The sequence below is a fragment of the Tachysurus fulvidraco genome, chromosome 10, assembly GCF_022655615.1.
Source record: "Tachysurus fulvidraco isolate hzauxx_2018 chromosome 10, HZAU_PFXX_2.0, whole genome shotgun sequence".
In the NCBI taxonomy this organism is placed as follows: Eukaryota; Metazoa; Chordata; class Actinopteri; order Siluriformes; family Bagridae; genus Tachysurus; species Tachysurus fulvidraco.
Window position 1 is genome coordinate 1,557,780 of NC_062527.1, and position 14,733 is coordinate 1,572,512.

The window sequence follows — 14,733 nt, forward strand, 5'->3', positions numbered from 1 at the left end:
AGTGAGTGAGTGAGTGAGTGAGTGTGTGAATGAGTGAGTGAGTGAGTGAGTGAGTGAGTGAGTGAGTGAGTGAGTGAGCGAGCGTGAGTGAGTGAGTGAGTGAGTGAGTGAGTGAGTGTGAATAAGTGATTGATTGAGAGAGCAAGTCAGTGAGTGAGTGAGTGTGAATGAGTGAGTGAGTGAGTGAGTGAGTGAGCGAGCGAGCGAGTGAGTGAGTGAGTGAGTGAATGAGTGAGTGAGTGAGAATACACACAGGTGACCATTCTCCCTCTCTCCACTGGCCACAGGGACTGAAGCACACTGAGGTTTCTGGGGGTCGAGGAAGATAGGTGCAGTAGATCTCATCAGCTATACGTCCTTGAGAGTCTCTGCAACTGACATAACGTGCTCTCTCACCCTTACCACAGGAAACAGAGCACTGGACACACACACACACACACACACACACACACACACACACACACACACACACACACACACACACAGAGTGCACTGGTTAACAGACATTTTGGAAAATGTTGAAAGTGAAGAACTTAAACTTCTCTCAAGCACAGCGTTGAGTTTAGGAGTGTAAACAAGAGAACTTGGTATGAAACGAGTTTTAATGAGTGTGTGTGTGTGTGTGTGTGTGTGTGTGTGTGTGTGTGTACCGCCATATCAGTAACAAGCATCTTTACTACATGGCACAGGGAAATTGGTTAACTTTTTTCTCTTTCACATTCAAGCAGCTTAAACAGTTTAAATTCACACACAGAAACCCTTTACACTGTACCACAAAGTGTGTGTGTGTGTGTTGTGTGTGTTTGTGCGTGTGTGTGTGTTGTGTGTGTGTGCGTGTGTGTGTGCGTGCGTTACTCACTGTAGTCCAGGACCCAAATCTCCACTGGGTGTGTAAGTGCCCAGATGCTGCAGGTCGTGGTGTGCTGAGTGCTGATGACGTACGAGGACAAGCAGGCAAATCACATTCCTGCACACACACACACACACACACACACACACACACACACACACGACTCATCATGTGAAATCACAAGGATACAGTTTGCTTCTGCCTCTGTGTCATTCAGTTTTGTGTACCTGGCTATCTTGTGGTCTTGATGCTGCATTACACTCTCGGTCATCCTCGGTCTTGCCGTAAACACCAGACACACACCTCACTGCTCGCATTTGGTATCCATGGCCACAGGTCACAGTACACTGTGTATGTAAAGACATATTAATATTCTAATAACACCCTAATTAAACCCTGAACTTACCCTAATTAAACCCTGAACTTACCCTAATTAAACCCTGAACATACCCTAATTAAACCCTGAACTTACCCTAATTAAACCCTGAACATACCCTAATTAAACCCTGAACTTACCCTAATTAAACCCTGAACTTACCCTAATTAAACCCTGAACTTACCCTAATTAAAACCTTGAACTTACCCTAATTAAACCCTGAACTTACCCTAATTAAACCCTGAACTTACCCTAATTAAACCCTGAACTTACCCTAATTAAACCCTGAACTTACCCTAACTAAACCCTGAACTTACCCTAATTAAACCCTGAACTTACCCTAATTAAACCCTGAACTTACCCTAATTAAACCCTGAACATACCCTAATTAAACCCTGAACTTACCCTAATTAAACCCTGAACTTACCCTAATTAAACCCTGAACTTACCCTAATTAAACCCTGAACTTACCCTGACTAAACCCTGAACTTACCCTGACTAAACCCCGAACTTACCCTAATTAAACCCTGAACTTACCCTAATTAAACCCTGAACTTACGCTAACTAAACCCTGAACTTACCCTAATTAAACCCTGAACTTACCCTAACTAAACCCTGAACTTACCCTAACTAAACCCTGAACTTACCCTAATTAAACCCTGAACTTACCCTAACTAAACCCTGAACTTACCCTAACTAAACCCTGAACTTACCCTAATTAAACCCTGAACTTACCCTAATTAAACCCTGAACTTACCCTAATTAAACCCTGAACATACCCTAATTAAACCCTGAACTTACCCTAATTAAACCCTGAACTTACCCTAATTAAACCCTGAACTTACCCTGACTAAACCCTGAACTTACCCTGACTAAACCCTGAACTTACCCTGACTAAACCCTGAACTTACCCTGACTAAACCCTGAACTTACCCTGACTAAACCCTGAACTTACCCTAACTAAACCCTGAACTTACCCTAATTAAACCCTGAACTTACCCTAATTAAACCCTGAACTTACGCTAACTAAACCCTGAACTTACCCTAACTAAACCCTGAACTTACCCTAACTAAACCCTGAACTTACCCTAATTAAACCCTGAACTTACCCTAATTAAACCCTGAACTTACGCTAACTAAACCCTGAACATACCCTAAGTGCACACACGCACACACACTCACACACACATACAACCCACACCATTCCAGACACACACACACACACACACACACACACACACACACACACACACGCACCCATACAACCCACACCATTCCAGACACACACGTATACACACACACACACACACACACACACACACACACACACACACACACACACACTCCACACCCTCCCCAGCACACACACACACACACACTCCACACACCCCCAACACACACACACACACACACACACATGCACCCATACAACCCACACCATTCCAGACACACATGTACACACACACACACACACACACACACACACACACACACACACACTCCACACCCTCCCCAGCACACACACACTCCAAACAACCCCAACACACACACATGCGTGCACACACACACACACACACAACCCACACCCTCCCCTAAGTGACACATACACACACAGTCACACACACTCACACGCACACACATGCATGCACACACGCACACACACTCACACGCACACACACACACACACACACGCACCCACACAACCCACACACACACACACACACACACACGCTCCACACCCTCCCCAGCACACACACACACTCCACACACCCCCAACACATAAACACACACACAACCTACACCCTCCCGTAACTGACACATACACACGCACAGTCACACACACTCACACACACACTCGCACACACGCGCACACTCACACACCCTCTCCCAGCACATGCACACACACACACCCTCCCTTAACACACATGCATGCACACACACAACCCACACCATTCCAGACACACACGCACACACACACACACACACACACACTTTCTTTCTGACATGCCCAATATCTGCCTCGACATAAGACGTGTAAAGTGTTTAAAAGTCACAGAGGAAGTTCTCGAGGACGTGTTTATTTGGTTAGCACATTTATGATCACACACACTGAGGTCTCCTGCACACACACATCAGGTAAGCTTGGGTTTTTTTGTGAATACATCAATTCTATCACTATCTAATTTTAATGCTAGCTTCTACACGACATGGCCGATCAGTTAACACTAAAGTTAATAGTAGTGTTAATCGTTTCAACATGAGCTCACGGACGTCTGCGAACGACCACGGTCTTTCTCATAGCCCCGCCCAACCAGACAGCGGGGTTAACTAGTGTACTGGTGTACGTGTGTGTGTGGTCTGAGAAAGTGTCACAGACGAATACATTCATGTGGAGAGTTTGACAAATGGAGTGTGTGAAGTTACGTGTGTGTGTGTGTGTGTGTGTGTGTGTGTGTGTGCTATCTGAAAGAATACATCTGATGGTGCAGTGAGTTATGGGCTGCTCTGTCTAGACCTTCATTTCCTCTGAACCAGTCCCACTTCATATCACACACACACACACACACACACACACACACACACACACACACACACACACACACACACACGCATCCATTTACATTTCTGGCATTTAGCAGACAACCTTATCCAGAGTGCCTTACATTTTATTTCAATTTATACAACTCAGCAATTGAGGGTTAAGGGCCTTGCTCAGGGGCCCAGCTTGATGGAGCTGGGATTCAAACTCATGCCCCTCCGATCAGTAATCCAACACCTTAACTACTAGTCTACCACATGAGGGTTAAGGGCCTTGCTCAGGGGCCCAGCTTGAGGGAGCTGGGATTCAAACTCATGACCCTCCGTTCAGTAATCCAACACCTTAACTACTAGTCTACCACCCGAGGGTTAAGGGCCTTGCTCAGGGCCCCAGCTTGATGGAGCTCGGATTCAAACTCATGACCCTCCGATCAGTAATCCAACACCTTAACTACTAGTCTACCACACGAGGGTTAAGGGACTTGCTCAGGGGCCCAGCTTGATGGAGCTGGGATTCAAACTCATGACCTTCCGATCAGTAATCCAACACCTTAACTACTAGTCTACCACACGAGGGTTAAGGGCCTTGCTCAGGGGCCCAGCTTGATGGAGCTGGGATTCAAACTCATGACCCTCCGATCAGTAATCCAACACCTTAACTACTAGTCTACCACATGAGGGTTAAGGGACTTGCTCAGGGGCCCAGCTTGATGGAGCTGGGATTCAAACTCATGACCCTCCGATCAGTAATCCAACACCTTAACTACTAGTCTACCACCCGAGAGTTAAGGGCCTTGCTCAGGGGCCCAGCTTGATGGAGCTGGGATTCAAACTCATGACCTTCTGATCAGTAATCCAACACCTTAACTACTAGTCTACCACATGAGGGTTAAGGGCCTTGCTCAGGGGCCCAGCTTGATGGACCTGGGATTTAAACTCATGTCCGACCGATCAGTAATCCAACACCTTAACTACTAACCTACCACACACACGAATACTGTACATACACACACTCTCTCACTCTGTCTTTGGTCTGTGTAACACCCTGGTTTGGGAGAAACATTGTCTCATGTCTCACAGCTGTATATGGTAGAAATGACAATAAAAGGATTCTTGACTTGACTAGACACATGCACATACTGTATGCACACACACACACTCGCATGCGCACACACACACACACACACACACACTCACCGTACTCCAGGCCCCGACCTGCCAGGCAGCACACTCTGAATGCACACAGCTGCTTATGGCTCGGGGTTTGGTTTCGGTATCACAAAGCTCATCACTGAGCCGCTCCTCTGCCAAAACACAGAACACCTGTCTGCGCTTCACTCCCTTCCCACACGTCACTGTGCACTACACACACAGCAGAGCAGAAACAATTCATATAGTCTTTATAAGTGTTTAAGTGCACATCACTGATACAGTTTTTCCCAAAATATTCATTATCCAGCTGCAAGGAGAACCACAGGTATAAAGCTACAGTATACAGTCGCCGTAAACAATATCAACATGCAGAATAAAAACTAGCACAGTGAATTGTTTATCAGACACTAAAATCATTCATTCATTTTCTACCGGTTATCCGAACTTCTCGGGTCACGGCGATCTCAGGCGTCATCGGGCATCGAGGCAGGATACACCCTGGACGGAGTGCCAACCCATCACAGGGCACACACACTCTCATTCACTCACACACTACGGACAATTTTCCAGAGATGCCAATCAACCTACCATGCATGTCTTTGGACCGGGGGAGGAAACCGGAGTACCCGGAGGAAACCCCCGAGGCACGGGGAGAACATGCAAAGTCCACACACACAAGGCGGAGGCGGGAATCGAACCCCCGACCCCGGAGGTGTGAGGCGAACGTGCTAACCACTAAGCCACCATGTGCCCCCCATAATTACAGGCCCCCACATGGCAATTAAAAAAAACCATTCTAAATAACAAAACGTAATCTTTAATTAGTACAAAATTGCTGCATGAGCATTCCTCGTCATGGTTTATTCTTTGCATATCACTACACAATGACAGCGTGAGTTTAAAGCCTACCTCTGACCACTCGCTGATGGACCAGTCAGGACATGGCGTGTCATTACAGGGCTCGGCGACGGCCCTCTGGTACTCGCTACACTCTCGCTCTGCCAGTCTGCGGCCGAGGTTATTCATGCAGTAGGACTCCCGTGTGCGAGTGCCTCGGCCACAGCTCTTAGAACACTGCGGGCACAATTTCACATTACTACAGCCGTATCATTTTTCCAAAAAAAAAAAAAAAAACTTTTTGAGCTGATGGAAGCATGTGCATGGGCTCCTCAAGTCCATGCACATGCTTCCATCAGCTCAAAAAGCTGCACAGGTGAAGAGTCTGAAGTAGAGGTCTTCTCGGGTCTAAAGAAAACGGTACCCGACCCGAAGTGACCCGAATCACTTTTTACCCGAACCCAACGTGCATAATTTTTTTTTTTTTTTTTTTAAGAAAGACCTGACCCGAGACAAACCCGAAAAAATCCAACCCGACCCGACGGCAATTTTTTTTACCCCGACTGGACCCGAATGTTGCGTAACTCTACACTAAAGTAACCGCTACAGAGTGGATTCAAAATTGATTGACAGGTCTGTTTCAACGTAAATGAGCTTACCGTCAGCCGCACGTCACCAGCTACATGTCGCAAGCGGTCTTGGCAAACAGAGGAGAGGTCGGAAAAGGACTCGAGTCGAGGCACACACACGAGATACAGTAGTTCGGGTCTTCTCGGGTCCGTTCGGTAAAAACACATTCGTTTTAAATTCCCCGAGATCCGACGCAGCTATTATTATACCCGACCCGTGTCCGAGACACACGTGAAACTTTTAGACCCGAACCCGCTCGGGGTCTCGGGTCGGACCTCGGGTTTTCGGATCTAAGCGGACCCGTGAAGATCTCTAGTCTGAGGTCTAGATTACGGTATCAGTAACTGTAAGCTAAGTAGTTGTGACAAGAACATAAGACATAAATCTTAACAGAAGATAAAACCTGAGGCCTACCTGAGACCAGGCGCTGTACTGCCAGCTCTTCAGCAGACAGTCTCCGTGGCAGAGTTCACGGCTCTGAGGTTTATTCAGATCCGCACACGCTCGAGATTCCACTCTCACACTTTCTCTCTTCACTCGGCCGTAGCGCATGCACATCACTTCTAGCGTCTGATACCCAGGCCCGCATTTAGCGGAGCACTCGCTCTTACCTGCCACGTACCACCTAGACATAAAGGTGAGACGTTTTAGACGGAGAAAAAAAGGAGCTGGAGGACAAGTAACAGTCACATTTTTTTGACTTATCGAATAAACGTGTTCTTTGACCTAATATCGATCGGCCGGCTTCGTATAACGTATGCGAATTTACCACAAAATTATGGATCTGCTTGTTTAGAGGAAAGTGTGGGAAGTTTTAAGAGCCATAGAGTTATGCACAAACAGTGAGAGGTTAATACTGAGGTGCATTCAGACCTCAATCATTAGCCTGTGCCTATCTCAGGTGTCATCGGGCATCGAGGCAGGATACACCCTGGATGGAGTGCCAACCCATCACAGGGCACACACACACTCTCATTCACACACACACACACACACACTACGGACAATTTTCCAGAGATGCCGATCAACCTACCATGCATGTCTTTGGACCGGGGGAGGAAACCGGAGTACCCGGAGGAAACCCCCGAGGCACGGGGAGAACATGCAAACTCCACACACACAAGGCCGAGGTGGGTTTACATCATTTACAATGATTTAACATCATTTTTATCCTTTGCTAATCATCAAAACACTACAGTCGCACGTGATTCGTGATTAGGATGAAAAAGGATTGATATATTTTTTGCTGCATCCCTCAAGAATTTAAAGGCTCGAGACAGAATTTAAAACCAGATACGAGTGTGTGCGTCTTTGTATTTGTGATTTTGCGTGTGAACGTATACCTAAGTTCACAGTCTATATTGCAAGACTCAGTGACTCCTCTCGGTCGAGTAAGATGCTCACACCTCTGATCCGACACCACCAGGTGATCGCTTTTACGTACACACACTGGTTTTCTCCGCCGCTCTCCTAGTACAGGATACACACACACACACACACACACACACACACACACACACACAGTTATGAGGATGTCAAGCGTATGGATGTTGGGAGGTAGAAGGCTTGCAGTCTAATGAAAAGTAAAAGTAAATGGGTTACCGTTGAACCTCACCTTGGCACATGCGACTACACTCCTGCCAGGGGCCCGAGGGGTCCCAAACGAACTGCTCTTGGTGTTCCTCTATAGGAATGTTAAAGGAATAGCGCACATCAGGGCTATAGAGGTTCCCCACACACAACACCTGGAAAAGAGATTAGAATAAAATCCAGATCACCCGAACTCATAAAGCCGCCGTATATAAATCACGCAGAGCTTCGTCCGTCTGGCTCGATACCGCGCTCGCCGAGGTCGACGCTCTCATACTGACCTGTAGAACGAGCTCCGCTTCCACGCGCTCAGTGCAGTTAATTCGTTCCTCTGTGGTGTTCGAGCCACTGTACTCAATCAGAGTTCCTTTGAAGGAGATTTCCCGTTTGAACATTGACACGACAAAGTTCCCGTTCAGAAGGAAATTGGACTGGCTGTCAGAAAGCGCTGGGAAAACAACACGAGCAATATAAAACGTTAGGAAACGTTTAAGATGACAAAAATAATCCTGACTCGATGTGCACTCGATATTATTACCTACAGTAGATATTAGTAGACTACCGTAAATTCCGGGCTATAAGCCGCAACTTTTTATGGCTAATACATGGATTTTTCCCGATTTTTCAATTTATTTATTTATTTTTTAAAAAAACACACATTCTGTGACGTGCTCAGTTTATTGGCGGCATGAAGCTTTCATTAGACCGATGAAATTGCCGAACGGGTTAACTCCGACACGGAAGGACATGACTACAGCGGTTTCAGTGCGCAGGAGGAAGAAGATAGTTACCAATGACTCTGTTTAATTTTTTATTTTTTGTTACAAGCCGTGTTTCGTTAAAGCCTGGGTAAAGTTAAAGGTAGCCCGATGAGCAGAAATATGGGTGGAGAGAGTGTTCGGTGCGCGTGTGTGACGTTAGCGGTTTTAACGTTGACATGGAGGATAAAAACATTCACAGGTTGGAGTTTCTACACAAAACGCGGTTGTAGCTGCCTCTCTACATTACTACGATAGAAAAGAGGTGTTATTTGTGTAGTAACAGCGTTTAGCTCAGGAGTTATTGACTCGGGAAACTCCAACCTGTGAATATGTGGCCAACTTCCTGCTCCTTCAGTTCTCTCCAGCGCTGGAAAGCTGATCCTATATTAACACGTCCTACTTCTTGTCCTTATCGTAAGTCTTTCTTCTCTTTCTTTCTTTCTTTCTTTCTTTCTTTGTTTTTATCCTCCATATCAACGTTAAAACCGCTAGCGTCACACACGCACACCGAACACTCTCTCCGGCCATATCGACAAGCCCCGCCCCTTTCTGCTCATTGGCTCCACGTTTGTTTTGTTTTTGTACTCAGTTTTCTGAAGCATTTCTCAAAAATCGGAGACCCCACCTTTAATTTTTTTACTATGTACCTGTAGGCACCCGCGGCTTATAGACATGTGCGGCTCATTTAATTTATGTTCAAAATACAATTTTTTTAAAAATTCAGTATGTGCGGCTTATTATATTCAGGTGCGCTCAGTAGTCCGGAATCTACGGTTATAGTAGCTACATGACATTCAGGACAACAATCTATTCATACACGATATGTTTGCTTTTTGTAAATATGCTGCTTAGTGCTTGTGTGTGTTTTCAGCCCGCACATGTGTATAGCACGTGTAGCTCCACGGCGGTGTTCGTTTCATCGCGCTTTACTCGGCTTCTTCTACGACGTGAGCGGTTTAAGCAAATGTTGCTCTCTTCTTAACACATTCATTTACTTTCACTCCTTATAATGGTCTTCCATCAACCACTTCCCTTCCATCTGTCTTTAATTACACCTCTCTGCCCCTCATTTATCTTTCTCCCTCTGTCTCTGACACTCCGTTTGCTTTCCCTTCACCCCGGCATTCCCTGAAATCCCTGAGACGTCGTGAAGGCCGTGTCTCAGAGGAATTGCTTCGCACGTATGATAAATACAGACGTTCTGATCATTATATATCAGCTAAATGTTTTAAATAATAAATGAAACCAAACAGTGTTTTCTTTTCTTCTCTTCTTCATTTTTTTCGATTCATTTGGAATGAATTCGTCGTATAAAAAGGTAAACATACCGAGGTAGTTATCATCTTCTGGAGTCCCTGAGTAGCTGACTTGTCTTATATCGATGTTGGTTGCAAAGGCTGGGATTCGGACGACGACGTTATAACCTGAAAGATGGGAAGAAGAAGAAAAAAAAAGTGAAAATTCTATATATTTCTATTTACTCAGAAGGTCAGTGACGGTTATTTATTTATTTTTCATGACACTTTGAGTTAATAGCTTCAATACTAGTTACGGCCCAGTTCTGGAAAATCAAAAACACGCTTTAGGCTTGAAATGTCACACATGGAAATGTAAACACAGGAAGGAAAGAGAAGAATAAAAAAAAAAAAACAAAGAAATAAAAAGATTTTCCCTCCCACACAACTTCATCACCCTCCTGAAGGCCCACCCACAAACACAACGACAGGAGGGAAAACGAAAAGAAGTAATTACGGCTTAGATCTCAGGGCTGTCCTGTAATTTCCTACAAGTGTTCCAGAGTAGTACTGAGAAGAGAAGAGAAGAGAAGAGAAGAGAAGAGAAGAGAAGAGAAGAAAAGAAAAAAAGAGAAGAGAAGAGAAGAGAAGAGAGGAAAATAAAAGAAAGAAGAAGAAAAGAAAAGAAAAGAAAAAAAGAGTAGAGGAGAAATGAAGAGAAGAGAAGAAAAGAGAAGAGAAGAGAAAAAGAGAGAAGAGAAGAAAAGAAAAGAGAAGAGAAGAAAAGAAAAGAAAAGGAAAAGCCCCTCTCCTCTCCCTCCCTCCCACTCTCCTCTCCTCCCCTCCCACTCCTCCCCTCTCCTCCCTCTCCTCTCCTCCCCCTCCTCTCCTCCCCCTCCTCTCCTCTCCTCTCCTTCTCTCCTCTCCTCTCCTCCCCTCCCCTCCTCTCCTCCCCTCCCCTCTCCTGTCCTCTCCTGCTCTCCTCTCCTCTCTCCCCCCTCCTCCCCTCCTCCTCCCTCCCTCCTCTCTCCTCCCCTCCCCTCCCCTCTCCTCCCCTCCCCTCCCCTCCCCTTTCCTCTCCTCTCCTCCCTATCCTCTCCCCTCCCCTCCCTCTTACGCCCGTCCTCGCCTCTCCTCAATGCCTCTCCTCTCCTCTCATCTCCTCTCCTCTCCTTCCTCCCTCTCTCCTTCCCCCCCTTCTTTTTCAGAAGAGACAGTTTCAAAAAAAGGAGTGTGCAGAAGAGACAGTTTCTGGACAGTTAGGTCCATAGATGGCAGCACTGATATAGGATTTGTCTCCTGCTTTATTACCCTTTATAACCCCTTAACACTCCTACCTTACTTTTCTGTCCTTCATATTAAAGCATAATATTCCATAACTACTACGAACGAAAGCACGAACGAAACGCTGAGAGTTACGAGAGTCATTCGAATAAGAAATATCAGTTCAAAGGGTTAAAACGTATCGCCACAAATCTGTTCGAGGCATCGGCGTAAACCACGACCGAGCGGACACGCTGACTCGAGATCAGAGCCAGTGGACTCTGGATCAGACCGTTCACACGAGGGAAACAGACCCCAGAATACAAACATGGTACTGCAGCAGAAAGGGAACACACTCCTACTTAAAGCTCTGGGATTCCTGTGGTCTAACCTCACATTGAAACCAAACTGCCTCGACTCAAGTCCAAACAATAGGAGTGTATGGGAGGCCTCGACCACAGCAATTACCACGAGTAAATAAAATTAAGCACCAAAGTCCACAGTGGGTAACTCCCTGGGATCTTTCATCTACCAGATCACTAGAGGACTTCTCGTCCCTTAGATACATACGGTACTGAGTGTATATACAGTATAGATTCATAGAGAGTTCATGAATAACAGCTGACATTGGGGGTAATTACAGTATGTTCTACACACCTGTACTATAAACCTGCGTCTTTTGGTATTACTGTTACTTATTACAGGTCACAACACCTGTATTCATTCGTTCATTCATTCATTCATTCATTTCCTACCGCTTATCTGAACGTCTCGGGTCACGGGGAGCCTGTGCCTATCTCAGGCGTCATCGGGCATCGAGGCAGGATACACCCTGGACGGAGTGCCAACCCATCACAGGGCACACACACTGTCATTCACTCACACACTCACACACTACGGACAATTTTCCAGAGATGCCAATCAACCTACCATGCATGTCTTTGGACCGGGGGAGGAAACCGGAGTACCCGGAGGAAACCCCAGAGGCACGGGGAGAACATGCAAACTCCACACACACAAGGCGGAGGTGGGAATCGAACCCCCGACCCTGAAGATGTGAGGAATTGGGCAGCCATTTATGCTGCGGCTCCCAGGGAGCAGTTGGGTAGGGTTCAGTGCCTTTCTCAGTCGTGGTATTGCCGGCCCGAGACTCGAACCCACAACCTTAGGCCACGACTTCCACAGTATTTATTTACCTACTTACTTTTAAATACTATACTTGTAACCATAATCATCAATCCTGTGTTCATGCGTATTAGTTTTGCAGACAAGATACAGCAACTCACCGTATTGTGCGTTGTTGAAGGTCCCGGCGACGGTCCTACAGGAAGAGTTGTCGCCTCCGCACACTCCACACTTATCATTTCTGGCTTTGGAGTTTAAAACATGATCACAACCGGCTTGCTGGAAAAGTAGAAAACATACATATGACTAATAAAGCATGAAAGAGAGAAACGTGCAACTCTGTGCATCGTATATGAGCGTACAGAATGTATGTATGTACCGTACCGTACCCTGCAAAGGCCTTGAACGCAGATGTCGTAAGTGTCAGGACCACAAGGGGTTCCATCAACTACTCGATCTTGCAGCTGGTAGTAGGACATCGTCCCAGCAACACGACAGAACAGCTTACATCGATCCTTCATGAGGACTACAAGGAGAAACCGCGGATATATGCGATCGTAAGCATGCGCGGTTCAACGTGTATACAAGATCTATACAACACGAGGCATTCTGTAGTATATAAAGGATCGTGTGTGTGTGAAGGCATTTCAAATACGTCGATATGAACAACGGAAACATACGCTACGGTTTACGGCTATTAAAATCGCGCGGTGCGGCTGGAAAGCCACCTGAAGCTTTAGCCCTAAGGCCGAGAACAAATAACAGAGTCACTGTGAAAGGAGCATGGGTGTGTGACTTTGTTTTACTCTACTCTTGCAGGAAAACAAACGCGTGTGTGTGTGTGTGTGTGTGTGTGTGTGTGTGTGTGTGTGTGTGTGTGTGTGTGTGTGTGTGTGTGTAGTGAGCACTAAGGAAATACTAAGTTTAAGTAGAGCCTTGCTAAATAAACAGTCATTACAGTACAAGGTGTGAGGGGAGAAAAGAGAGCGGTGGCTTGTTAGGGCAAGGGTTCTACTTTATCGGGGGGAAAAAAAATCTCCATGGGGACCACAGGAACTACGAGGTAACACGACCCACCGCTCATCCATGTCGTTTCTAATCAGATCTAATTTAAAGAACATCGCACATACAGTACGATGTTGTTCAGCTCAGTAAAGAAGGTCTGGCTGCAGTTAATATAAACCAGGGACGAGCGCAATTCGGTTTAAAGTCAACCACAAATTAAGATTAGAACATTATAACAGTCAGTCGGTTAACGACGAAACGAACACAAATCATATTTCATGCTAAATTTAGATAGATTACTGCTAAAGAAAACAAAATGAAGGCATATTCCGAACGGATGCGGAGCGGATTCTTACTCCTGTCACTTGGTCATTAGGACGTAAAATCGTACTGGACTGACATTCTGAGACACGTGAGGGCTGCGCGGCTGAGATACTCACTGCCGCTGTATTTAGGCACCCAGCGGACGACGGAAGGTAAACCGCTGATGTTGAAATGTTTGCCATCAAACTGTGAGCACTGCTCCTCTCTGAAGTCTCTACGGTCCCTTGGACACGGCTCTGTGTTACAGGAACGGAACTTCATGCGACGTCCGACGCAAAAGCGTCCGCCATTCCTTGGCCTGTTACACACACGTACATACACACACACACACACACACATGCATGCACACAAACTGAGCCTCATTTTCAGAAACCTGTGTACTCCAGAACATCACGGTTTAAAAGTTCACATTACAGGCAGTTTAAGGCTTGTGACCATTTTATTGATTGTGTGTGTGTGTGTGTGTATGTGTGTGTGTGTGTGTGTGTGTGTCATACTCAGGTCTGTTGCAGTCTCTGGATGTGCTACGTGTACCACCCCCACAGGTCCTGGAACACACACTGTAGGGTCCCCATGGTCCCCATTCGCCATGTACTGGCCTTGCCTCCATCTCTCTGTGCACACACATGCCGTGTCTACAGTGCTACACACACACACACACACACACACATACACACACAGGATAAAGCAAGACATACTGTATGGTACTTGAAAATAATCCTCATCACAGTGTGTCAAAATAAAACCATCAACATCTCTGACAGATTTAAGGAACACAAAGTATAGTCTGGGTTTCTAATCCACTGTTTATACTCCAAACGTTATCTGTAAAGAGAAACCCAGCAATGTTAATCCTTCTGTTATTTATGCAGGTGGAATTGCACCCAGCTCTGAGAGAGAGAGAGAGAGAGAGAGAGAGAGAGAGAGAGAGAGATTTTTTTTATTTTTAACTCAGCTTTATTAAATAAGCAATAACTTACAATACAATGTTAAAAACTAGCAGCACTTTTTTTTTAAAAAGATGTTTTTTTTTAGTGTAAAAGGTGA

General features: G+C 45.8%; 1 protein-coding gene across 2 annotated transcripts in view; it reads right to left on the bottom strand.

The window, feature by feature from the left end:
* LOC113639213 (A disintegrin and metalloproteinase with thrombospondin motifs 20) overlaps nucleotides 1-14,733 on the bottom strand; it is a 118,409-nt gene that overhangs the window by 33,025 nt on the left and 70,651 nt on the right. The window contains exons 13-26 of one of the 2 annotated variants that reach the window (XM_027140951.2): nucleotides 14,184-14,329; nucleotides 13,803-13,984; nucleotides 12,747-12,883; nucleotides 12,519-12,636; nucleotides 10,063-10,158; nucleotides 8,255-8,421; nucleotides 7,999-8,128; nucleotides 7,727-7,853; nucleotides 6,798-7,008; nucleotides 5,826-5,990; nucleotides 4,962-5,126; nucleotides 1,078-1,197; nucleotides 860-967; nucleotides 254-418 (exon numbers count right to left, since the gene is read on the bottom strand). In XM_027140951.2, coding sequence (XP_026996752.2) covers nucleotides 254-418; nucleotides 860-967; nucleotides 1,078-1,197; nucleotides 4,962-5,126; nucleotides 5,826-5,990; nucleotides 6,798-7,008; nucleotides 7,727-7,853; nucleotides 7,999-8,128; nucleotides 8,255-8,421; nucleotides 10,063-10,158; nucleotides 12,519-12,636; nucleotides 12,747-12,883; nucleotides 13,803-13,984; nucleotides 14,184-14,329 — 2,037 coding nt within the window. The remainder of the gene's footprint in view (nucleotides 1-253; nucleotides 419-859; nucleotides 968-1,077; nucleotides 1,198-4,961; nucleotides 5,127-5,825; nucleotides 5,991-6,797; nucleotides 7,009-7,726; nucleotides 7,854-7,998; nucleotides 8,129-8,254; nucleotides 8,422-10,062; nucleotides 10,159-12,518; nucleotides 12,637-12,746; nucleotides 12,884-13,802; nucleotides 13,985-14,183; nucleotides 14,330-14,733) is intronic. The other variant, XM_047819318.1, reaches the window with a different exon arrangement.